General features: G+C 37.1%; 1 protein-coding gene across 11 annotated transcripts in view; it reads right to left on the bottom strand.

The window, feature by feature from the left end:
- Window positions 1-27800, bottom strand: part of CDK12 (cyclin dependent kinase 12) — a 79966-nt gene that overhangs the window by 37999 nt on the left and 14167 nt on the right. For all 11 annotated transcript variants that reach the window (XM_059670870.1, XM_059670868.1, XM_059670869.1 and 8 more), the window contains exons 3-13: window positions 25559-25735; window positions 24613-24752; window positions 23902-24072; window positions 19137-19326; window positions 13918-13974; window positions 13498-13599; window positions 7064-7141; window positions 5698-5814; window positions 4620-4751; window positions 2697-2908; window positions 746-1198 (exon numbers count right to left, since the gene is read on the bottom strand). In XM_059670870.1, coding sequence (XP_059526853.1) covers window positions 746-1198; window positions 2697-2908; window positions 4620-4751; window positions 5698-5814; window positions 7064-7141; window positions 13498-13599; window positions 13918-13974; window positions 19137-19326; window positions 23902-24072; window positions 24613-24752; window positions 25559-25735 — 1829 coding nt within the window. The remainder of the gene's footprint in view (window positions 1-745; window positions 1199-2696; window positions 2909-4619; window positions 4752-5697; window positions 5815-7063; window positions 7142-13497; window positions 13600-13917; window positions 13975-19136; window positions 19327-23901; window positions 24073-24612; window positions 24753-25558; window positions 25736-27800) is intronic.

Here is a 27800-nt window from a genome sequence, read left to right as displayed (position 1 = left end):
TCTTTTCCTTCTAATAAAGTGCATGCTGTGGTCATGTGAGATCAAGGTATAACAAACGTATTTCCTTTTGTAAGTTTTTTTTTTTCCTTTATATAATGCTCATTTCCTAAGCTAAAATCCATTCAATTGTCTCTTTCAGAAACACATATTTTGAAGGAATCACTTTTATATGCTATTAATTTTTGAAAAATAAATGTATGGTGTTATCTATTTAGAAATATCCCAAAAAATAAATGTATGGTGTTAGCTATTTAGAAATATTCCCAAATTATTCTTCATGAGATAACAATGAGGTTTTATTAGGGTTTTCTTGAATAAATCTTCCAAGCAAGACTCTGGTATCCAACATCCACTACACTAGAGTATCACTGCCTATTTGCACAATCTGATGGTTTGTTTGGAAGGCAGATTTTCAAGAGTTAGTTGGCCACCATATACACAGTAGTTCAAATACATCACTAGCTATGGTTGTGGTTTCTGTGGGTTAGAACACAGGGGCTTTACTTACCTACCTCCTAAGAAATGGAAAAACAATCAGTATATGAAAAGGTGCTTTGAAAAGCTTTGAGACTTAAATAAAAGAAGCCAGACAAGAAATACATCACTTGTTGGTATGTTCTCCTGTAGACTAGGTTACAGAAAAACTGAAACCGATGCCATTGATGTGAAAAAGAAAATGTTAAAGAGATTTTTAAGAGGATCAACAGCACCTGAGCTCAATGAGATTCATGACCGGTCTGTTTACCTGCTGCCTCCTCCTGTGGCATTGTGGGAGTTCTTCGGGGCCCCTGTAGCCCACTGTTCTTGTCACTGTTGTTTTCCTCCAGGTTGCCTGCTGGCTCCTGGGTTTTCATCAGCTGACTCAAGATAACTGCCAACATATTCTGCATGTCAGCTGGTGTGCTCGAAGCTTCAGGGGTCTTCTGTTCTGCTGAAGGCTGGACCACTGAAGCTGGGGGTGCCTCCTTCACAGATTCCTCTGGGGCCATGGGTTCTGAGTCCTGCTGCTGGGAAGTGGCTTCTGTTAGGGCACTGATAGATTGGTTCAGGGCCTCCAGCTGCTGCTGTATCTCAGGGTTGGAGTGGATGTTAAGCAGCTGTACCATTTGAGGGATGCTCAGGTCAGTTTGGCTCTGCAGCAGATTTAATAATACTGCCAATTCACTTTGATTCAATTGTTGTGTGATGTCACCGAGGCCTGTGGAGAGAGTGAAGCCAATATAAGAGGATGAGGCAGGGCAAAGACCTCTGCATTTTTCAATTGGTAATAGCAACTTATAATATCCAGTGAATGAAATTTCATTAAAAATGTCTCATTTTTCATGCCTCAAATCGTCATGACACAATTTGCTATTCTTTTATTTTAATTTACTGACTTTAGAGAGAGGGAATAGGAGGAAGAGGAAGAGGGGAGACAGGGAGAGAGAAACATGGATCTGCTACTCTACCCATCTATGCACTCATTGGTTGCATGTGCCCCATCTAGGAATGGAACCCACAACCTTGGGATGATACTCCAACTGAGCTACCCAGCCAGGGCCACATTTTGTTATTCTTTATATTATTGCTTAAAAATGCATGGACTCGCCCGGCTGGTGTGGCTCAGTTGGTTGAGCGTTCCATGCACCAAGAGGTCACTAGTTCGATTCCCAGTCAGGGGACATGCCCGGGTTGCAGACTCAATCCCCAGTAGAAGGCGTGCAGGAGGCAGCTAATCAATGTTTCTATCTCTCCCTTCCTCTCTCTCTAAAAATCAATAAAAGCATTTTTTTTAAAGTTCTAAAAATAAATAAAAATTCATGGACTAACTCAAATATCTCTGTATTGTAAGTAAAAGTTATTTCATTTAGCCCTAACCGGTTTGGCTCAGTGGATAGAGCGTCGGCCTGCGGACTGAAGGGTCCCAGGTTCGATTCCGGTCAAGGGCATGTACCTTGGTTGCGGGCACATCCCCAGTGGGGGGTGTGCAGGAGGCAGCTGATCGATGTTTCAAACTCTCTATCCCTCTCCCTACCTCTCTGTAAAAAAATCAATAAAATATATGTATTTTAAAAAGTTATTTCATTTAACCTTTATTTATCCCTAGAAATCTGGCAATTATTCAGAGGTGTTTATTTTTAAAGCTTCCTGGATGATTTTAATGTGTAGCCAGCATTGAAAATTACTGTTGTAGGTGGACAGGGAAGGGAAAGTGAGCCAAGGAAAAAATATCTATAGTTCAGAAAAACTATTGTTCACGCAGAACTACTTTGTTATAATAGTTCATTATTATACAATTTTATATATATTTAAATCAGATAACAGTCTACAGAACTAACTACATTTAGCAATTGTGATTTAACATCATTGGTTTCTAAGGTATTATCAAACCAAAATATACAGGGCTTCAAATTATGTTTTAGAGATCCATGGTGAACTAACCTTAAATTAAATTTGGCTCCCCTAATTCACTGATTTATACCATACATCTGAGATATAGTATTCCTTACTTCAGGAATAGAAAATACATCTATTATAGTTCTAGACCACAGGTACAAAACTTGGTTTATCTCCTTTTCCCTATAATCAGACCACCAACCTCTTTATTAATGCTTCACTGACTAAAAAGTAAAACACACACACATCCTTGCATTTAACCTTTAAAACCTGCCAAAATGTGCTTAAAAGAAGCACAAAGCCTCTATCCCAACACTGACCTATTGTATCCCCAGCCACAGGCTCCACCTTGACAGGAGCAGGCTGTGGTGGTGCTGGGCTATTGTTCTTCACAGGCTCAGCACCTGTCCCTGAGGTAGTTTCTTTTCGAGAGGCTTTGGATGGAGGTGGCTCTTCTACCACAACACCACTTTGTCGCTGCCGTCGCCGTTTCTTACTCCATAATTCATGACAATCCTGCCAGTGGGGGAGGCTGAAAAAAGACAAAGCAAAGGGGAAATGTGTGTGGGAATGTGGCAGTGAGTAAACAGAAGAAAGAGGGATTAAAATGGGAAGGCAAAGAGCAGTGGGAAATGTAAAGAATAAGGAAACCATAAAAATAACCAGAGAAGTTAGTAAATAAATAGTAATAGTGTAAAACGAATCATGGCATATAATAGTCTGAGGAAGTAGAAGTCCAAAAGCCTAAAAGACTTCTACAGTGAGAAATGAGGATTTTGCTAATATCAGAGACACACCTGCTATAAAAATGCTCATACTCCTGCCAAGTAGTTAAGTCTTATAGTTCTTGCTTGATATAACAAGAATAAAAGAGAACTTTATTGGTCAAGTTTCAGTTGGGAATAAATAGCACGGAGATGACTGGCTTGTTAATAGCTACAAAGAGTCCAGGCAAAGTGGTCATTTAAATTTTGGAATAACATAAGCATATCATGATGAAATCCCCTCTGTGTAAAATCAATTTATGTATTACTTGGTCTGTGAAGATAAAAACAAAACAAAACTGGTTCATTCTTCTTTCTGCCCACTGAATTTCCATTACTGGATATTTTAATTTATAGGGTTTATTAACATATTTTAATATATTTTCAGACTTTCCCATGATAATGCAAACAGTCCTAGTAGATCAAATCTTACTATAATAAGGATTACCATAACCAAAAATCTCTCTATTGCAAGAGTCCCCAAATTTCAGTAAAATGCTTTATGTATTTCAATCAATATTTATGTATCAAAATTTTAGTGCAGTAAATTTCTTTGGAACAATCATATTTGTAGTTAGTACCTACTCATGTACTAACATCCCATTCATTTCTTTAAGGTAGTCTTTCTGTAAAGAAGAAATGTCCAAAAATGCTGTCAGTGATAAATGTGAAGAGACTTATTTGCCAGAATGTGAGATGTGACTGTATAACTCTGAGGATCTTGGAGAATAAGTAAATTCATAAAAGTCTAATGAAAGAGAGACACCTTCAAAGACCGCATTTTCTAAACTCAGGACATCTGACCTGACAGTGATGCAAACTTAAAATTAGCACTGTCGCCGAACCGGTTTGGCTCAGTGGATAGAGCGTCGGCCTGCGGACTGAAAGGTCGCAGGTTCGATTCCGGTCAAGGGCATGTACCTGGGTTGTGGGCACTTCCCCGGTGGGGGATGTGCAGGAGGCGGCTGGTTGATGTTTCTCTCTCATCGATGTTTCTGACTCTCTATCTCTCTCCCTTCCTCTCTGTAAAAAATCAATAAAATACATTTTTAAATAAATAAATAAATTAAATAAAAAATAAAATAAAATAAATAAAATTAGCACTGTCCTTGTAAGTGTGGAATATACATGGTCACCATAGACATAGGGGATTCAAGCAGATGGAATAGTTAATAGCAAAAACTAGGAAGAAATATGTTCAAAGAGGCTCTATATGAAAATATGCTGGGATCCAGGAACACAAGATAGCTTGAGACAAATTAGAACAAATATATCTAAATCTATGCCTTGTTTTTTAAAAAACACACAACATAGAGCAATAAAAGCTCTTATCAGTCATAACCCTATTTGAGGATACTGCTCCATTTGGCATAGGACCATTTGCAGTTCCTCTTAAATGTCTATTACTTTGAGTTTCTCATCTTCTAGGCTTGGGAAGGAGGTTTAAGGTCACTACATGGAGGATCCATCAGCACTTACTCTGGAGGATCCATTTTGCTGGGGTCGACATCTTTAAGGAAGTCACTCTGTAGGGTCTGCTCAGCTGTGCAACGTTTGCTAGGATCTAGTGTCAGCATGTGGTCCAGTAAATCAAGTGCTGCTGAAGGAATGCTGTGGGAAGGAAGAGAGAAAGGACAAGTTCACAACAACCACATAATTCTTGAACTTATAACCTTGTGTCAAAGGCTCTGAATTTCCAGTTTCACATAAAACTGTGGAAAGGGAGTTGGAAGGAGGCTAGACAAGCAAGCAGGTTTTCTTCCACACAGGATTTTTTTTTTAACATATTTTTATTGATTTCAGAGAGAAAGGGAAGAGAGAGAGGAAGGGAGAGGGAGAGAGAGATAGAAACATCAATGAAACATCAATGATGAGAGAGAATCATTGATTAGCTGCCTTCTACAGGCCCTACAATGGGGATCAAGCATGTGCCCTTGACTGGAATCGAACCTGGGACCCTTCAGTCCACAGGTAGACGCTTTATCCACTGAGCCAAACCGGCTAGGGCTCCACACGGGATTTAAGTGCTATAACAGGTTAGAAAACATGAAACCAGAAATTTCATTCTCTTTTTGTCTTGGTAAGATAAAAAAGACTGAATATATATATATAATGTTCAAAATAAAATGGTTTTCTATCATCTAAAGCAGTGGTTATCAACCTTCCTAATGCTGCGACCCTTTAATACAGCTCCTCATGTTGTGGTGCTCTCCAATTTCATTGTTACAAATTGAACCTAAGTAAAGCATCGTGATTAATCACAAAAACAGTATGTAATTATATATGTGCTTTCTGATGGTCTTAGGCGACCCCTGTGAAAGGGTCGTTCGACACCCAAAGGCGTCACAACCCACAGGCTGAGAACCGCTGAAAAGCCTTCAAAAGAGAAAATTACCAAAAGGCAGTGACAGAACTTCGTTAAAAATAAAATGCTTTCCTATGATGTGTTGCCATAATAAATTGGGACAACACTAACTTCCTAGGCCAGGAAAAAGCCAAGTCCAAACCAAACATCAATCAAACATAGAAAACAGATGCACATTTTTGCCAAACTCACAAAGAGAATTCTTCTCGTAGACGCCTTCTATATTGCTTCTTCGGTTTCATGGTATTGAAGTAAGGCAGCTTGATAACATCAGGCCACACAGCTGGACAAGGGCTACCACAGAGTCGACTGAAAACAAAGCAGAAAGCAAGAACAAGGAAGTAAGTGCGTCAGCATCATGAATTCTGGAGATTCTAGAAGCAGAAACGATTACCTCCCAAGAACTTATTACATTAGAGGGCATGCAGAAAGAAAAACCTGGCCTCACTGCTTTAAGGACAAAAGGAGTAGGACCGAAAGAATTGGTTACAAGATAATGAAGAGAAAATACTGGCACAACTATCTAAAGCAGGGGTGGGCAAACTTTTTGACTCGAGGGCCACGATGGGTTCTTAAACTGGACCGGAGGGCCGGAACAAAAGCATGGATGGAGTGTTTGTGTGAACTAATATAAATTCAAAGTAAACATCTTTACATAAAAGGGTACGGTCTTTTTTTTTTTTTTTTTTAGTTTTATTCATTTCAAACGGGCCGGATCCGGCCCGTGGGCCGTAGTTTGCCCACGGCTGATCTAAAATAATCCACAACATATTTGGTTTCATAAATATGTTTTTAATCCTCCACAGAGGTTTTCAGTATCAATTTTGTTCAGTTCAGTTAGTGTTAATTACAAAGGGTTGAGCTGGTCGTAAAATGTCCATATAAGAAAAACTGGCAGAAGAGAGCCCAAGACTGAAAATTTTAATGGAAAATTGAGTTTACTTCATAACAAATAATAAGTTATATGCCACCTTTTAAAAAGTTTACATTAGCCTGCTATATTCTTTCCTTTAATTTTATTGAATAAAACAATCCAAATTCTATCCCAATCCCAGGTCTTCCTGAAACCCTCTATTACAGGTTCTATTTCATAATTAGCTGTTTACATGTTTTATCATTTATTAAACTCTGAGCTTTTTGAAGGCAGGGACCTATCTTATTTATCTCTGAATCCTAAAGTTTAACAGAGAAAGGAAATTATTACAAAACAGATTCAATAAAATGTGTGCTAAATAAATTTGATCTTAATTAACCTAAAAATGAAATAACTACCCTGAAAATGGCATGCGTTTACATGAAGAATAAAAAACATGCAAAGTAAGACCTAAAGAGTAGGTGGCAAAAAATCAATAAAATATTAAAAAAAAAAAAAAAAGAGTTTCTTTACATATAGAGCACATGACAAAATATATGGTAAACCTGATTGAGTGAAGAGAAACGTACTTGGACACAAGGAGCATAAAATCATTTAGTAAAATAACTGAAAAGTGTTAGGAATTAGAGGATGTGATCACCTATCACACCTGGACACTCAGAGCACATGCACAGCTAGCTGTACCTGATCAGTTCTAGTTGCGCCAGCTCCAGATTAGCTTGAAAAATAGGCTTCTTTGTGAACAGTTCCCCAAGGATGCATCTAGAAAGAGTAAAACTGAGAGGTCAGAAGAGAAATCCCTAGAAGCTATTTATAGTGTGTCTCAATAAACTTTTATGGTATATATACCAGGTTGTAAATTAGCCCTACACTGCAGTGTCTGAGTTGCATAAGAGAAAATATTTCTTGCACTAAAACTAGACAGTATAAAGGATTTAAATTTACCAGCAAGTAAAAAATCCCTTGCCACCTATAAAGGACAGCCTATATATTAGCAGAAAAAGGGAGTCAAGAGTCCTTTCCTTAAAAAAAAAAGAGTCCCTTTATAACACTTCCATTGTAAATTAAGAAAAATAAGGCTAAAAACCCCACACTTCAATTTTACAAGGATGCCCCGCAGTTCCTATAAAGAGAATATGTATTAGCGTTGTTCATTTATCTGTTCTAAGAATGTGCCCTATACCAGCGGTTGCCAACCGGTGGTCCATGGACCGCTGGTGGTCTGTGAGGTCCGAAAGGTTGGTGACCAGAGTCCTATACTATAATCCTCTTAACACTATTTGTTTTTGTTTTTTTAAAAAAGGTTATTGTCATAAGCCAAGATCAGTTTCAATAAGACTCTTAGATACAATATGCTTAAATACCTTTATCATTTTGAAAAAGCCTTTCAAAACTAGATTGACATATTTACAATCTCCAGATATCTCTCCACAAATTACTTATTTATTATTTATATAATATATATTATATATAAATATGTTATATATAATATATAATAAATATTATTTATTACTAATAACTAGAAAAATTAAACATAATAAAAATTATTATTTGTTACAATATGAAAACTAGTAACTATTTTGTGGTGGGAGGCAGAGAACACCTTAACCAAATGACCAAAATTAACATCACTAATAAGAAGCAAACAAATGTGATACTTGAAAAGAACACGTATGGAGTATTCCAGCCAAAAATTCATAACCTGAACCTATTGAGTAACTAGTCTTGTATTCTTTTTTTTTAAAAAATATATATTTTATTGATTTTTTACAGGGAGGAAGAGAGAGGGATAGAGAGTTAGAAACATCGATGAGAGAGAAGCATCGACAAGCTGCCTCCTGCACATTCCCTACTAGGGATGTGCTCGCAACCAAGGTACATGCCCTTGACCAGAATCGAACCTGGGACCCCTCAGTCCCCAGGCCGACGCTCTATCCAGTGAGCCAAACCGGCCAGGGCTTAGTCTTGTATTCTTAAAAAATGTAAATGTCATGAAGGACAAAGAAATATTAAAGAATTGTTCCAGATTAAATAATGGCAACTAAATGTAATATATGATGCTGGATTGGATCCTCTTATCAGGTAAGGTATTGTTTCCAGAACATTGTTGACAAAATGAGGATATGAAATGTAAGCTAAAGCACTCTATTAAATATAGTGTATCTAACAATGTTAAATTCTCTGAATTTGATAATTGTACTGTGATTATCCTATATAACAGTGGTTCTCAACCTGTGGGTCATGACCCCTTTGGGGGGGTCGAATGACCCTTTCACAGGGGTCACTAAGACCATCGGAAAACACATATATAATTACATATTGTTTTTGTGATTAATCACTATGCTTTAATTATGTTCAATTTGTAACAATGAAAATGCATCCTACATATCAGATATTTACATTACAATTCATAACACTAGCAAAATTACAGTTATGAAGTAGCAACGAAAATAATTTTATGGTTGGGGGTCACCACAACATGAGGAACTGTATTAGAGTCGTGGCATTAGGAAGGTTGAGAACCACTGCTATATAATAAAAGGGTTAGATGCAAATTGACCCCAATGGCAGAATGACCAGGAACGACCAGTCGCTATGATGCGCACTGACCACCAGGGGGCAGATGCTCAATGCAGGAGCTGCCCCCTGGTGGTCAGTGCACTTCCACAAGGGGAGTGCCTCTCAGCCAGCAGCTGGCTCATGGCTGGCAAGCGCAGTGGTGGCGGCGGGAGCCTCTCCTGCCTCCGCGGCTGCGCTAAGGAAGTCCAACTAATGGTGGGGAGTGGGCCTAAGCTGTTAGTCAGACATCCCCCGAGGGCTCCTGGGCTGCCAGTGGGATGTCTGACTGCCAAATAGACCCTGATCCCCCGGGGAGCAGGCCTAAGCGGGCAGGTGGACATCCCCCAAGGGGTCCCGGAGTGCGAGAGGGAGCAGGCCAGGATGAGAGACCACCCCCTTCCCGAGTGCACGAATTTTTGTGTACTGGGCCTCTAGTTTAAGAGAATATCTTTGTTCTTAGGAAATGTACATTAAATATTAAGAGGGAGCCCTAGCTGGTTTGGCTCAGTAGATAGAGCATCAGCCTGCGGACTGAAGGGTCCCAGGTTCGAGTCCAGCCAAGGGCACATGCCTGGGTTGTGGGCTCGATCCCCAGTGGGGGGTATGCAGGAGGCAGCCAATCAATGATTCTCTCTCATCATTGATGTTTCTACTTCTCTCTCCTTCTCCCTTCCTCTCTGAAATCAATAAAGAAATATATTTTTTTAAAAAAATAAATAAATATTAAGAGGGAAAGGAGCATGATATATACAACTATTTTCAAATAGTTCTGGGAAAAATGCAGTATATTTATAAACACATTTTATTCTATGTATATATTATATATATGTATATATATCATACATGCAAATGTGGCAAGATGTTAAAAATTAGTGACTCTAATATGAATGAATCTCAATATAATTATGCTGAGTAAAAGATGCAAGAGGAAAAAAGAGCATACATTGTATGATTCCATTTGTATAAAATTCTAGAAATGGAAATCAATCAATAGTGATAGAAAGCAGAACAGTGATTGCCTAGGAATGGGATGGTGGGGACAGGAGAGAGATTACATGGAAACTTTTGGAGGTGATATAAACTTTTGATGGTTTCACTGGTATACAATATGTCTAAGTTAAATATATACATTTTATTATACACTTCAATTAAAAGGTGAAAAAATTTTAACAAATCTAAATAAAGGCTATAGTAAAGTTCTTTGTACTGTTCTAGTAACTTTTCTGTACATTTGAAATTATTTCAAAATAAACTTAAAAACAAATGGAAAAATTTATATAAATACTTTATATTTTTTTGTATGTGTGAAATACTTCATTTTTTAAAAAGTGGGAGCCCTGGCCAGGTGGGTCAGTTGGTTGAGCAACGTCCCATGCATCAAAAGGTCGCAGTTTCAATTCCCGGTCAGGGCACATGCCCAGGGCTCAATTCCCAGTAGGGTGCATGCAGGAGGCAGCTGATCAATGTTTCCCTCTCCCTTCCTCTCTGAATCAATAAAAACATATTTTAAAAAAGAATCTTTTCTCTAGTATGTGCGTTGAAATGAGATTTATTCAAAAATATTCACAAAACCAATGTTTACATAGTTTCACTTTAAAATTATCTGGCTTGATTAAATTTGAGAAGGCAAAACAAACCTAGCTCTTAAAGTTATTAGTACCTTTCTATTTGTATTTGTTAACCTCAAATGACAAATTCTTACCAACCTTATCAAGAGATAAAAAAGTAAAATAAAATTTAATTCTGTTTCTAACATTAATTGCCAAATCAAATTCCAAATACAGTGCTGTCACAACTGATAAAATAAAAGGCTGAAGGAAAAAACAAACAAACCCAACTGTGTTTTCAGACTCTAGGTATAATTTGTTGTACTAGTCTTTCTAGTTTCTCCCCAGAATTTCAAATTGAACTGCTCTAGCGAGTCTCTGAAAAGAGCATTCTACAAAAGTATCTTCAGAGAAGACTACCATGGATCACCAAAGTAGTAAGCTCACATCAAAAGTCAAATAAAATCTCAGTTCAATGAGTCACTGGGCTTTAAAGAAAGTCTAATTTTCTATAATTTTAATTTCAAATTTTGTTTTTGTGGCTTTATAAATTTCAGTTTCCAGTTCTTTGGTGGGGAAAACATCACTATGTATCCAACACTTTGCTACTACACTAACATGGCAGGTTGCAGAGACTAAAATAATAGTACCAAAAGAGCTATGAACTGTCCCCCCTCCCCGCAACCTGCATCTTAATGGAATGGGACGTTACCTTTAGAGTCTAGTTGTGACAATTTAAATGCTAATACTGTTAAAGCAAATAGTCCAGAACACAGACACATCCAGCTTGAATCAGTATTTTTAACTAAAGCTTCATTTGATCTGAGTAAGCTACCACAGAAATTATATTCTCTTTCTCCCTTACCCTTTTGAATTTTGAAATAAAACCCATGCAATGCTCCTTTTAAAGAATGAAATAAAGCCCTGACCTGTTTGGCTCAGCGGATAGAGCGTTGGCCTGCGGACTGAGAGGTCCCAGGTTCGATTCCGGTCAAGGGCATGTACTCGGGTTGCGGGCACACCCCCAGTGGGGGGTGTGCAGGAGGCAGCTGATCGATGTTTCTCTCTCATCTATGTTTCTAACTCTCTGTCCCTCTCCCTTCTTCTCTGTAAAAAATCAATAAAATATTTTTTTAAAAAAAATAAAGAATGAAATAAAAAGGAAAAAATGGGGAAAAGTGTTATGGTCAAGGACAGTGGTATGGATGCATAAGTCATACAGCATAAGAAACAATTAATGAACATGGGCCATGTAAACTGTCTATTCCTCTCAGAAACAAACTGTAAATATTATTTTCAATGAAAAGGAACTAAGACTATTTAGAGAAATGGCTGATATGAGGTCTGGGGAAGGAATAAATAGGATGAGCCTGGGACCAGAAAACAAGAAAGGCTAGACTACTATGAATGTATCAAAAAGACTCAAGAATTAACCTGAATAAACTCCCTAAAGACTGGACAGTTTGAACAGGAATAAGGATGCTAACTATAATGGATTAACACATATCAAATATGTTTAATCCCATGAGTTCGTAATGAAACTAAAAAACAAGCCCTCAAGCCTTCTCTTTGGTTATCTTTAGAGAATACTAGAAAACCACCTCTTTATCTTGAAAAATGGTAAATAAAAGAATTAAACCTTTATCCCTACCTTTTCCATATCATTTGTACCTAAGGTTAGCCAAATAGATATGTTATCTTTATTCCAGAAAGGAATGATATAATTAGAATATCACCATCACAAAACAACCACAAATGAATTAATGGATGTGAATCATTAACAGCTGATAACATTTCAAAAAGAGAAAATTATATGTTATGTAAAGTGGTGTATATATGTGTGTAAATCTACCCTAGTAGGAATAAATATTTTACCAGAATTGCCTATATAAGGTGATAATAAAAAGCAGACTAGCCCTAGCTGGTTTGGCTAAGTGGATAGAGCAGAGGCCTGCAGGCTGAAGGGTCCCAGGTTCAATTCCAGTCAAGGGCACATGCCCAGGTTGCAGGCTCAATCCACCGTAGGGGGCGTGCAGGAGAAAGCCAATCAATAATCCTCTCTCACCACTGACATTTCTATCTCTCTCTTTCTCCCTCTCCCTTCCTCTCTGAAATCAATAAAAAAAAAAGTGTTTTTTTTTTTAAAAAAGGGCAGACTAATCTGTAGTGGATTATTTTGCTGTTTTCAAATTTTTACAGATAACGTACAAAGTTATTGCCTGTCCTCTGGGCAGAGGCTCTCACTGCCCCCTCTCCCCCCACCGCAACTCTCATGTACCATTTTGATAATCTGTCAGAAGTACTCAAAACCACCTGTAAAGTAGTTTCAAGGTCAATGGGTGATTGGGAATCAAACCTAAATTCACTACAATATACAGAAAATGAAAGGAATAGAGAACCATGTCAAAAACAAACAACAACATAAGAATGCAATCAGTAAAATCCAGACTGTGGGAAACTGTACAGAATAAGTGACCCAGTTTCTTCTAAGGAAATTGTCAAGGAGATAAGGGGACTCAAGATAGATAGAGGGAGAATCTATAATTAAAAGACTTGAGATAAGCAATTGCAATCTATGAATCTGATTTGACTGTATATGGATCCCAATTCAAACTAAGTTAAAAGAAATAAAAAGACAATTGAAATGTTTAAAAAGTTATCTCTGAGCCAACCATCTTTTTCTTGGGGTTGCGCTACTGTCCAATGAACGACTAGTGAGGGCAGTACAAAAAAATAAAATAAAATAAAATAAAATAAAATAAAATAAAATAAAATAAAATAAAATAAAATAAAATAAAATAAAATAAATATATAAATCAAAAGTAGCTCTGATATTAAGAAATATTCAACAACAGATTTCTCTGAAATTTGGCTAAAAGTTTATCCCCATCCTTTTAAACTAAAAAAAAAGAAAAAGAAAGAAAGCTACAAAAATCAATGTAGAGAGAGAACAAGATACAAGTTCAACAATACGTGAGTTACAAAGAAAAGAAAAAGTAAAGGGATCCTTACCCACAGCTCCAAACATCTATGGCTGGTGTGTAACGCTCCTCTCCCAGCAGAAGTTCTGGAGGTCGGTACCACAGAGTAATGACTTTGTTTGTATAAGGGCGACTGAAATGTAAAAAACAATCATGACATAAATTTACAATAGCTTCTGATATAAAATACTTGTACAATTAAATGCAAATAGAAATAGCTGCCTATTGAAGCTGGGACTATCAAAACAACTCCACAGCAACCTAATAGTTCCAAAGTAGAAGTTGGGTTGATTTATTTTAGTTTAAGGCTGATCCAAGAACTTAAGATAGAATTTACTTTCTATAACCTAGGTAGTAATACATTTAGAAAATTATTGCAACTTGCAGGATACTAGAATATCCAAGAATAAAAAGCATTATTTCCCACATGTAATTTTGTTAAATGTCTCACCTCTCTTCAGAGTTATAGAGCCGAGCAAGTCCAAAATCTGCTAGCTTGATTTGCCCACTGTAAAACAAAATCAATTATTTTCATAACTAACAGCAATAATCTCCAAATTATACCTAAAAAGTTAACTGTTAATTTAGGAGTTAGAGGATTTACAAAAATTGATTTTAATCTCTGCTTTTAACCTTCTTTCCCAGGTTAAGTCTCTTTTGATTACTCCAGTAACCTTAGGGTTACTAAGCCTTAGGGCTTTTTTTGGGGGAAAACTACTAATTTTTGGATTTGACTCAACTAAAAATTTCCTTTATGTCTTGGCAAACAGTGGCTAGACCCTCATGATTAAATACTTATTACAGGGGGGAGAAATGGCTGTTCTAGATTAAGAGAGAATTCAGAGGCCTAACAATTAAATCCAACTCAAAATCCAAACTAAGTATACAAAAGATATTTTTTAAAAAATATATTTTATTGATTTTTTACAGAGAGGAAGGGAGAGAGATAGAGAGCTAGAAACATCGATGAGAGAGAAACATAGAAACATCAATCAGCTGCCTCCTGCACATCTCCCACTGGGGATGTGCCCGCAACCCAGGTACATGCCCTTGACCGGAATCGAACCCGGGACCTTTCAGTCCGCAGGCCGATGCTCTATCCACTGAGCCAAACCGGTCTCGGCCAAAAGATATTTTTGACATAACTGAAAAAATATATGGATTGAGTGTTAGAAAATAATCTGTATATATAAAAAAGCCTAAGTGACCGTTATGACCGTTATGATGACACAACTGAATGAACGGCTGGTAGCTATGATGTGCACTGAACATCAGGGGGCAGAGGCTCAACACAGAAGCTGCCCCCTCGTGGTCAGTGCACTCCCACCCCCAACCTCCCATGGTTCCCCCCACCCCGCCCGCTGGTCGGCCCTGATTGGCCCCGATAGCCAGCCAGGTCAAGGGACGCCACCCGTGCACAAATTCGTGCAACGGGCCTCTAGTAGGTAATAATTTTGTATTTAGGGTCAAATGTAATGATGTCTGTAATTAAAATAACTCAAACAGAGCCCAGCCTGCATGGCTCAGTGGTTGAGCATCGACCTATGAACCAGGAGGTCAGGGTTCAATTCCCAGTCAGGATGCATGCCTGGGTTTTGGGGCTCGACCCCCAGTGTGGGGCATGTGCAGGAGGCAGCCGACCAATGATTCTCTCTCATCATTGATGTTTCTCTCTCTCTCTCCCTCTCCCTTCGTCTCTAAAATCAATAAAAATGTATTTTAAAACAAAATAAATAACTCAAGCAGAAAAATAAAAGCAACTATAATAAAATGTTAATTGTATATGTAATTAATTATATTAGTCTCAACTTTTTCTTGTAATTTGACTTTTTCATAATAAAAAGTAAACACTGTGGCTATCAAGATTTTTTTCAAACAGGGACAATAGCTTTGATCTGAGCTAACAATTTTTATGATGAATGAGGCCTTCTACCAACATATTACCATCACTTCCTACAACAGGGGTCCTCAAACTACGGCCCGTGGGCCACATGCGGCCCACTGAAAACATTTATCCGGCCCACCGGGTGTTTTTGCTGCCACTGTGTGCATAGTCTCTCGGTCGAACTCCTGAGGGGACACTTTGCATATTAGCCTTTTATATATATAGATGTTCTAGGACAGGGGTCCTCAAGGCCCCAGTCAGCAGCCAGAAGGCCCCAATCAGTCCTGATCGCCAGCCAGGCCTAGGGACCCTACCTGTGCATGAATTTCGTGCACCGGCCTCTAGTAATGATATACAACTATGACCTTAGAGGGTTTTTCAAACTGTAATATGAAATAAAAATCACTTGGAAAGCTTATTAAAAGTATCCTGAGCCCTACTGCCAGAGAAGCTGATTCAGTAGGTCATAGCCCCAAAATTAGGATTTCTAGCAAGCCCACAGTTATATGTAAGTACTGTGGGCTTAGACTTTCCATCAGCAAAAAAATTAGGACTCACTAAAGGCTCAATTGATGGTTAGCATTTTTTAGCAACAAAGTATTTTTAAAATTCAGTTATGTACATTTTTTTTGACATAATGCTGTTGTATTCTCAACAGACTATAGTGTAAACATAACTTTTATATGCACTGGGAAACTAAAAAATTTGTATGATTCACTTTACTGTGATATTTGCTTTATTGTGGTGATCTGGTACCAAACTAGCAAAATCTCCAAAGTATGCCTGTAACAACAAAATTTTACATTAAATCAACTCTAATCATTTCTAGTAAAGATTATGGGCATCTTACATACTTGCTCCAAACATCATTACATTTTAAAGGTCAATTTATAACCAAATTCTGAGAAAAGCAAAATGGAAAGGAATAGCTGACATGAATTTTATAATGGGACAAAAAGGGTTCCTCAAATTTCTTGGCATCTTACTCTGAGAGCCTGAGATGGTCCACGACTCAAGGAACATAGTAGACTAAAAGTTAAAATGGCAATAGACATAGTTATGGAAAAATAGGCCAGACCTAAATATTACTAGCACCTAATCCACCCCTTCCCACTACTCTCAGTAAATGACCTGCATTGAAAACAGAAGCCATCATGTTACCTATAAACTTTTTGCACCTATAACCTTCTTCCCCTTCCTTTAACTACAGAACAAGTTTGGCGATCTCTTCTCCTTTTCAAGGCTAATCAACACCTACATTTGTGGCTACTATCACCTGTGGCTTTGATCCCAACTCCTCTAGACCCTCCCTCCTTTAAATTGTTCTGAATCTTTCCTGAATCTTCAACTTTTATTGATTTTCTATTCCATTAGCATTTAAATATATTCAAACCTCTGTATCCTTAAATATAAAATTAAAGACACATCTACCATCACCTTCCTATTAATTGTCTTACCCATCCACTTACCCCACAGTCACCACTGACCTTTTAATTTTCACATTCTTATAAGTCTTATAATCTGTCTACATCATTGGACATCTATGGCCACTCACTTCTTAAACTTGGCTATTTTGCATTCGTGATATACTTTATTTTCTTCCTCTTTCTCTACCCATTCCCTTGGGTTCTATCTTCTGACATTTTTTCTATGCTTGATAACTCCTGAATCCATGTATACTGCTAGCTTGGAACTCCCACATGACTTACTACCCCTGCTCTCCTCCCTCTCTTATCAACTGCTTTCTCTTTCTTCTCCAGCTGAGGTCTCCTTACCATTCTCTCCAGGTAATATCACCCAGAAGTCTCTGTGTAGAGAGAATTAAATGGGAAGAGCAAAAGCTACATATAATAGCTAGACTATGTGACTCCTACATCCCACCTAGCTTCTTGAATTTCCTGATTGTGGGAAATCAGGAACAGGGAGGGGCCTGACGCACCAACCAGAAAAGACACCGAGCAGGATTGTAGTTATTCCCTTGCCTGAAACATCCCCCATGGAAGCGCAAAAGGAACAGAAGAAAGTATGATAATACTATAGTACAGAAAGCTGCAAGCCGATAACCATCAAGTTCTTGAAACATTACGACTATAGATATAAATTAACTACGCCCAGCTTTACTGAGAATTCTGGGTCATAGAGATAGCAACAGAAAGAAAGAAATCTCAACACCATGTTTTGTCTCAAAAAGATATTTAAGTACAAATATATGCAGTTTATATATTTTTTAACTTAAAATAATGCATTAGTTTTATAATTTAAAAACAAAGAATTAACTGAACCAACATCCTTCAGTGGCTGTCACTTATGAAGTTTAACCTCCTTAGTGACTTATACTAGATCCTTAAATTGGTTCTTGCAACTGTCCAGCTTTACCCTAGCAATACTGATTTTTTCATTTTCCAGACATGCTGTTATTTTCACATTTATGTGCTTTTGTCAATGCAATTTATTTTGCCTAGAAACTCGGCCCTCTGTTGTCAGTCTTCCCGATAAATTCCTATTCATTCCTCTACACTGCATCTCCCCAGGCGCTCCCAAATTCAAGGAATAAAATGGCTTAATAAAAAGTTTATTGAATTGAGCAATTTATTTGTTTAGCTCCCCTACTAAACGTGGAGCTCTCCAGTGACCAACCAACCACCCGATGTAGGACTTTCAGCACTGAAACCAGAACAGTCCTGGGTAACCCTGCATGGTTGGTCACCCCACTCCACAAAGACCAAAAAATATGTCAGAATCATTTCATATTGCTATTTATGTTTGTCCAATTTTTAAACAGAAATGTTGAAAACAATGAGTGAATCTGCCCGACCGGTGTGGCTCAGTGGTTGAGCATAGACCTATGAACCTGAAGGCCACGGGTCCAATTCCCAGTCAGGGCACATGTCAGGCTGTGGGCTTGAACCCCAGTATGGCGTGTGCAGGAGACAGCAGATCAATGATTCTCTCTCATCATTGATGTTCCCATCTTTCTCTCCCTCTCCATTCCTCTCTGAAATTAATAAAAATATTTTTAAAAAACAAACAAAAAAACAATGAGTGAATCAGACAAAGGTGGCTGTAAACAGCCCAATTTCCTAAAGAAACAAATACTGGCCTGATTTTAATAGTGTCAAACTTCCTTTTTATTCCTCAATAGATAGGACTATCACCAATGACAACTGTGCATAATACATCTGATATTACCAATGGAATTTAGGCAAACAGTCAGAGAGGAAGAAAGTAGATGATAAAAACTTCTGAAGAGACCAGCCAGAGTGGCTCAGTTCATCAACCTATGAACCAGGAAGTAATGGTTAGATTCCCAGTCAGGGCACATGCCCGGATTGCTGGCTCGATCTCCAAGAGGCAGCATGCAGGAGGCAGCCAATCAATGATTCTCTCTCTTAATTGATTTCTATCTCCTCCTCCCTTCCCTTCCTCTCTAAAAGCAATTAAAAAAAATTTTTTTTTAAATTAAAAAAAGAAAGAACTCAATGTATGTTTGAATATTATTTACTAACTATGGCAAAAACTCTCTGAATAGTCCTGTAGGATATGATTTGATTCCCTTAAATGTTTGCAAGTTACAATCCTACCTCTGTTAATTCCTTATCAACACTGAGTCTGGAGACTGCAGATCAGGATACCCCTATTATAAGTTGTTCCTAAGGTACAAACACCAGATGTGTATGTAAACGCAAAAAACTGTATGACTGGCTCTACCTATAACCCCAACTAATTGAAACTAAGGGGCTCAGAAAGGAAAAAATGCTTAACCTCATTTAGTTTTACTATATTACCTGTTGTTCAGCAAAATGTTAGAACATTTAATATCCCGATGCAGGAAATTCTTTTTGTGACAGTAATCCAATCCTTCCATTAGTTGTTTCATGAATGACTTGATATGATCCTCAGAAAAGTGCACCAAACCAGATTCTAGCAGTCCCATTAAGTCATGGTCCATATACTCAAATACAAGATAAAAGGCACCTACATAGGATAAAAGAAAAATTAAAAACAATAGAAAAAGGATTATTAAATTACAATGCTTCAAATTTTAACATAATTTTGGAGTTGACCATAAAGCCCTCTGAAACAATTGCTTAATTTTATAGATGAAGAAACTGAAATTCAGAGTAGTTGCATAACTTGCCCTTTCTAATAACAAGTAACAAAACTATTTGAATTAATCTTTTGACTCCTAGTCCAGAACTCTTTAGACTACTATATGCCTTGAGGAGGACAACTGCCCCAATCATGTTGCATTATTACTAGTCTTTTATGATCTAAGTCAATTGGCTAATGATAGACCTTGGGCAAATCCAGTCTGCTTGTCTGTTGTAAATACAGTTTTATTTGTAACACACAACCATGCCCATTTTGTTACATACTGCCTATGACTACTTTTGTAGAAATCTTTATATTCATTAATAGGACTCACATAATATGCTGGAGGGGAGAAGGGGGAAGCACAGTCTATTTAGTATAAATTGTTAGTAAATTTCATAGTATTTAGTAATGAAAGAAAGATGAATCATCTATTTAAACTCCCTAAATTTAGAAGCAGATAAAAAAAGTACTTTTAGAGAACTGTAAAAGATTTGAAATCCATACCATAATGCCACTTTCAACAGGGTTCATAATAGAGACAAATACCAAACATTAAGAAATACTAGACCTAGTTAGACAATGATTTATCCGGTCTAAACATCTGTCTCCTGGTAACATAAAGGCAAGGATTCAGAATCTAGGGGTAGGCTTGAAGGACTCTTCGAACTCTCTGAAACAGTATGCAACATTTTAAAGATATATGTATGCAACATATTAAACATATTTTTTTGAAAAATGGATCCATGTTTAAAGAGTTCATGACCCCAAAAAGTTAAGGAATATCTTAGAGAGATTTAGCTACCACCTCATACAAATTAATAAGAAAAGCACAAAACTGTAAAAGATAAGGAGACAAAGGATAACTCAAAAAAGAGAAAATATGTAAAACTAATAAACATGGAAAAAAACTCAGATGAAATATAAGAAATGCAATTCAAAACAATATACTTCACCTATCAAGATGACCATTTTTTAAAAATATGTACTCAATGTTAGGGAAGATAAAATGGAATGGACACTCACTGGTGGGACATAAATTATTACTCTCTTTCTTAAAAGCAATCTAACAATAAATATGAAAATGAATATGAAATAAATATGAAAATCCCTTTGACCAAATAATTCTATGTCTCAGAAACTATATTAAGAAATAAATCTAAATGTAAAGATTTATGTACAAAGATGTTCAATGCACTGTTAATATATTTTTAAACTGGCAATTAATTGCTCAACACTGACTGATGAAGTAAATTTGGATTCATCTACCTTTATGCACAGTCATTAAAACATGTTAATGATATGAGAAATTGCTTATGACAAGCTATAAAACACTAACTATATTTGATCCCAGTAATGTTAAGATAAATATATATATATATAATATAAAGTACTAGAAAGAAATATGCCAAAATGCTAATACTATAGTGAGTGGTTCTATGGTATACTGGATTGGAGTGAGAGAAAACTGATTGCTATTTTCTTTTTCTTATTCTTCTACTAGTGTCCTGGTGCACGAATTGTGCACGTTGAAAGGAAATTAATTAGAAAATGGCCAGTGGGGCGGGACTGTGCGAGACGGGCCGGACATGCCCTGGAGCCAACCTCCCACAGTCCCTTCCCAGCCGGCCACATCTGGGGTGGCACCGTGGCTTGAAAGGCATCTGCAGAGTGAGCGGGGTCCCTCTGCCTGGCCTGCAGGGATTGGGTCAAAACCGGCTCTCAGACATCCCTTAAGGGGTCCCAGAGTGCAAGAGGGCATTCTGCAAAGTTGCTGTCATACAGGGTGTGGAACACAAATGCAAGCGTGTAGTAAACCAGATTCAGGGCCAATAGTGCCCCAGCAATAACATAACCCACGGCCAAAGGTGGAATCACACAGCCCCACAAGGAATCGGGTTCCCTCCTCTCTGGTTTCGGGTGTGTCACCTGAGAACCGCTGCTGCCAAGTCAGTGCAGCTCGGCAGCTCCTGCATTGAGCGTCTGCCCCGATGGTCAGTGTGTGTCATAGTGACCCATCAGACGAGCAGAGGAACACTTTGCATATTAGCCTTTTATAGATATTTTCAATTTTTCCACAATGGGCATACATCACATCCATCATTTTATTATTTAAAAAATAATTAATTTTGCCCGGCCTGTGTGGTTTGGTGGTTGAGTGTCTATCCATACCAGTTCAATTCCTGGTCAAGGCACATGCCCGAGTTTCAGGCTCAATCCCCAGTGGGGGGCATGCAGGGGACAGCCAATCAATGATGTTTCTCTCTCATCGATGTTTCTATCTCTCTATACCTCTCCCTTCCTCTCTCTCTAACATGGAATATTCAGAGTATTATTCCCCAAAATAAACCCAGTATCAGATCTAACTTTCATAAATTTATCTAAATACTATTACATAAGCAGAATTCCCTTTTAATTGCTTTAAAAGTAGTTCTACCCAACTACAGAGGTGCTACTTCCCTATTGCTAATATCTTTAAGACTATGTAAATAAGTCCAGATTAATCCATTACATTCTAAATTTATATACTTCAATTCTGTTTTTGTAAAATTTATTTTTAATTATAGTTGACATACAATATTATATTAGCTTTAGGTACACAACATAGTGAGATTCAACTGTTATATACTTTATGAAGGGATCACCATAGTATGTCTAGTAATCACTGGTCAGTACACTAGTTAATACAGTATCATTAACTATAGTCCCTATATTGTACATTACATCCCACTGACTTATTTTTTTAAAATATATTTTTATTGATTTCAGAGAGGAAGGGTGAGGGAGAGAAAGAAACATCAACGGTGAGAGAGAATAACCAATCGGCTGCTTCCTGCACACCCCCCTACTGGGGATCGAGCTCACAAACCTGGCATGTGCCCTGACCCAGAATTGAACCATGACCTGTTTCATAGGTCATTGCTCAACCACTGAGCAATACTGGTCGGGCCAGGCCCCTGACTTATTTTACAACTATAAGTTTGTATATTATTTTTGGTTAATCTTCAACCAGGAATATTTTTCGGAGATATTTTTCCACTGATTTTTAGGGAGAGTAGATGAGAGAGGGAAAGACAGAGAGAAACATCAATGTGAGAGAAACACATCGATTGGTGGCCTTCTGCACAAGCCCTGATCAGTGCCCGGTTCAGGGAGGAGCCTGCAACCAAGGTATGTGCCCTTGACGGGAATCGAACCTGGCACCCTTTGGTCCACAGGCCAACGCTCTATCCACTGAGCCAAACCAGCTAGGGCAAAGTTTATACATTCTTTTCTTCCCAATCATATTCTCTTGTAACATTCTAGATTATATTCACACATGCCATGTCTTCACAGCTGCCCATCTCTAAACCTTCAGACTTATTTCAATAAAAGTATATTAGATGTCATATATAGACTACTTCAAACATAAGTACGGGAACAAAAAAAACCAATTTTATCGCCCAAATAGACAAAAATTAAAAATCCAGGAAAACAAACATGAAGATTTAGAAACACCTGCACTGAATTCTAAACTGTATCAGTGAAAAGCTATGTAAAAATATGGATGCACATAAACAATAACCAGAAGGGATGATGTAAAAATGAGAGTAAGAAACAAACTCATAGATACAGAGGACAAACTGATGGCTACCAGATAGGTGAGGCATTAGGATATAAGCAAAAAAGGTGAAAGGAATTAAGTATAAGTTGCTAATTATAAAATTAGTCACCAGGATATAATGTACAGCATAGGGGATATAGCCAGTAATCCTATCCTATATAATAAAGATGTAATATGCAAATGGTCGTTACATAACAACGGACCACATAACGACTGGATCACGGATCAGCAGGAGGGTGGGGCAGTGAGCTACAAGCGGGCGGCAGAGAGCTACAAGAGGGGGCAGGGCAGCAAGCTATGGGGGGGCAGTGGGCAGAGAGCTATAGGAGGGCGGCAGCAAGCTACTGGCGCATTGTTTGGTGCTTGGGGTTACTAGTAATGTAATAACAGCATGGTGACAGACAGTTACTAAACTTGTGGTGATCACTTCATAAGGGATATGAATGTCTAATCACTATGTTGTACATCTGAAAGCAATATAATATTGCTTGTAAACTATAATTAAAATAATTAAAAATTTTAAGAAATGAAAGTAACTGATAAATCTGGGTTTTAATTTCCATAATTGTTATTATAATTTGTAAAAAAAAAGACTTTAAGTGGTACAGCAAACACTAATTTTAATAATTAACAATAATTTCTAAAAGTATATGAGTACACTGAAAAATGGACATTTTATAAAATAAACATTATTCAACACAAAAGCAATATGCTAACTGACATCTTAATTCTGGTATAGGTTCAAGTAAAAAGTTGGAGTTTAGTAAAAACTATAAACAATGCAAACAGGCAATATGCTAAGAAAGAAAAATAAGATGTACTAATCTACCCTGTACATAGTTCTTTGCTTGTACCTTTGTCCTTCTTGAAATCCAGTGCATCTTGTTTATCTGTGACAATTTCCTTCATGTTAACAACACTTCGGTGGATTAGCTGCCGAAGGATTTTGATCTCACGAATGGCTGTGATTGGGAAGCCTTCTTTCTCATTGTCTAGTCTCACCTTCTTCAGGGCCACTAGCTCTCCTGTCACAATAAATTCAAATTATTATAGTATCAACTAGCATTTTTTTGGCTACCATCTAGTCAATATATGCCCTTGCTCTGAAAGACTGACTTAATGCCTATTTTAATGCTTTTATATCTTAAAAAAAAAGTCCCTAAGTTCCCTTTCTTATCTTTGATTTCTTTAAGACTTGAATTTTTATAAATCCCATAATCAGTTAGGCTTAAACATTTTGGTTATTAAAATACACCAATAATTCAACTACATTATTTTATCTTCAAGGACTAAGCCCCTTATCAAACAAAGAGCAATGTACACATTTTATTTTTACCCTCTCTTAAATTCCAAGCAAGCTTATTATAAAACATTTACAAAAGACAACGAAAAAGAGGAGGGTTTTTAAACTGTAATAATTATACTATTCTTTTGGAAAATTTTAGTCTATTTACTAACTTTTAGAGACCAAATTAAAACCCAAAACTTACTTTTGATAAGTCCACTTAAGACATCAGTATTGCTAACTTTTTAACCTGACATCTAACTTTCGTGGCAATATTTACCTGTGTCTTTGTCCTTGGCTTTATATACTTGGCCATAGGTTCCCTCTCCAATAATCCCAATAATGTCAAACTTGTCCACACAGCGTTTCCCCCAATCACTTTCTGTCTGTCTTCTTTCTCCATAACGAGGACAACAAATTCTAAAAATGGCAAAACAAAAAGTTGCTTTTTAAAATTAAGTCTACTAAAAAAAAAAAAAAAAATTCTTTTATGATTTCTCTAACTCCCGAGTCTTCTATGAATTTCTTTATTAAAAAGGCAGGAATTAAATAATATGAAATAAATAGTTTAAGCCGTCTCTCACGATGGCTAAAACACAGATTTTTTTTTACTTCAGGAAGACACAAGATAAAGTAGATTTGCTGCTTAGTTTCTGACCTCTATTAAGTATTTGCTTACTCACCTATAGAATGGGAAAAGAATCCCTACAATAAAAATAGAAAACTTTGGCAATAATAAGTACTCAAGAAAAGTAACTTTTCTTTAAGAGAGGAATGCTAACAATCAGAAGATCAAACCCAGATTCTACTACATTTATGGTGTGGCAATTCATGTGATTAAAGAAAAAAAATCCCACATCTATTAATTTCATTAATATGTACATGGCTTACACACCCTGAGTATAAGGGCTTTTTTTTTTCCTTCAATACTCTAAATATTATGAACTCAAAAGATACAATGGGATCAATGTTCGTGATATATTTGGATTGGGGAAATTATTGCTTTTCTAAAAAAAATAACAACAGCTACGTATCTGTGAATGTAGATGAATGGGTCTCCTAAGTAGTAGGTTTTTATCCATTAAAATAAAATAATAGATATACATTAGGCTCAATCTTTTATGATCCTACTAGTGTGGGTTGTAGAAGAAAGTGTGAGATTTAAGCTCCAAAGTTCTTCACTGTAATAAAAGCTGTACTTAAGGTAGGTCCCTACAAAAACTCACTTTGGTCTCTTTTTATATGGTTGCTGAGGTGGTGTGATTGCCTTTGGTTCTGGAGAGTCAGGTGGAGATGGATCCCCACCAGGGAGTTCTGGAGGGAGAGGGAGGTCCGTGAGTAAGTGACGTGGCCTTTGTTCCTTCTCTTTCTTTACGGGTTTTGAAGGCAGAGTTTCTTTTGGACTAAACAATAAAGAAGAGAAGAAAAGATCACAATTACTTAAAAGATATGCAAATAAAACTATCAAGATTATAATGTCTGGCTATTAAAAGATTACAAAGATTTTACTTTTAAAGGAAAAAATCCATAATACAAAGTCAGAAAAAGGAGTTTATCAAAGTTAAAAAGACTTGGATTTTGCAAAAAGAAATCTATAATATATTAAAGAAATAATAGCCCTGGCCGGTGTGGCTCAGTTGGTTGAGTATCTTCCTGTGCAACAAAAAGGTCCCTGGGCCCTTAGCTGGTTTGGCTTAGTGGATAGAGAGTGGGCTTGTGGACTGAAGAGTCCCAGATTTGATTCCGGTCAAGGGCACATGCCAGGGTTTCGGGGTCAATCCCCAGTAGGGGACATGTAGGAGGCAATGATTCTCTCTCTCCCTCCCCCTTCCTCTCTGAAATAAAAAAATATATGTATTTAAAAAAATAAAAGTATATTTTAAAATAAATTTTAAAAAAAGGTCACTGGTCCAATTCCTGGTCAGGACACATGCCCAGGTTGTGGTGAGTATGGGAGGCAACCAACCAATGTTTCGATCTAAAAATCAATAAAAATATATTTTAAAAAATGAAGAAATAATAAAAAATTTTGAATATTATTTGTAGGTCCTTTAACAAACTCTTCCTTTAATATCCTTCCCAAGATTCTATTTAGGTGGGGTTTTTTTTTAAGATTTTTAAATTGATTTTTATAGAAAGTAGAAGGGAGAAGGAGAGTGGAATAGAAACATTGATGAGAGGGAAACATCAATCAGCTGCTTCCTGCATGCCCCCACTGGAATCAAGCCTGTAACCCAGGCATATGCCCTGACTGGGAACCAAACCAGCAATCTCTTGGTACATGGGGCAACACTCAAACACTGAGCCACATGGGCCAGATTCTATTTGGACTTTTACTGAGATGAAATAAAATGCAGAAAGTAATCATCTTAAATTTGCAAAATTCACTACAACTCATGGCATCATCAAACCTACTCTATATTTTAACCAGCAAAGATTTAAACAACAAATGAAAGCTCAACAATGTAACATTACCGTATCGTTAAAGATGTGGCGAGAACTTGGACAAAGGGAATAGTATTTTAGAACTCGGAAAAAGAAATAAAGCTAAGCTGGAAATCAAAACTAGTGAAAAGTATACTGACTTATTCTATTGGTTTGGAAGCAAAAGGCAACCATATCTGACCTGCCAAGATGGATAAATAAACCTCAAACTAAAAAATCTAAGGAGAAGTCCAAGCAACTACTACAGAATCATTAAAAGCAGGTGAAGCAGATCTCCCATGATAATCAACAAGTTATAGTCAGTGGGGGGAAAAGGATGGCTTTTCTGGAATAGATTGGAAATCTCAGTTTTGAGATCCAAATTTTAACTATATCAATTTAATTTAATTTAAGTAGGTGAGGGATTTTGTGCCATGCATGTCCTCAGAAAAGACAGTGCAGTACATTAATTCATTCCTACAAATAAAACCATGTTAGATAGTAAGCCTTTTCTATTCCATCACAGTATTAGAAGGTTGAAAATGATCTGAGAATAATAACCACAGTAGGAGCCTCCTCCACTTTTTTTGAAAAGTGGTTATAAAAAACCATATTCTCCTTTTTCTTTTTAAAGCAGATTGTAACTTGAGCATTACATTTCCATTCAAAACTTGATCTGAATTACTTTTGAACAGCTTTACAACATGCTTAGACAGGCTTATAATTTTGCTATTCTAAGCAATACTTTTCTTTGGTAAACAAGCCCTATAGATAGTTACTCCTATAAGCTGGTTCAGTTTAACATACTAATTTCTAAAGGCCAGGTACAAGCAGTTGATAACTACAGGGAACGGAAGTCTTAAAAGCAGATCTTAGAAGCTGAAACATATTCTTTCATGAATATGTTTCATAAAGACTAACTCTACCCTTGCAATGTACCTTTTTGAAGCATACTGCTGCCCTTTGTGTATGAAACAATCTCAAAAGCTACTTCCTCGTACCAATTTTCATCATTTTAAGCTCTTGTCAATCAGACAGAATAGA

This window comes from Myotis daubentonii, chromosome 16 (assembly GCF_963259705.1).
Source record: "Myotis daubentonii chromosome 16, mMyoDau2.1, whole genome shotgun sequence".
NCBI lineage: Eukaryota > Metazoa > Chordata > Mammalia > Chiroptera > Vespertilionidae > Myotis > Myotis daubentonii.
Note: the sequence above shows the minus strand (reverse complement) of the source record. Positions and strands in the feature narration are given on the sequence as shown.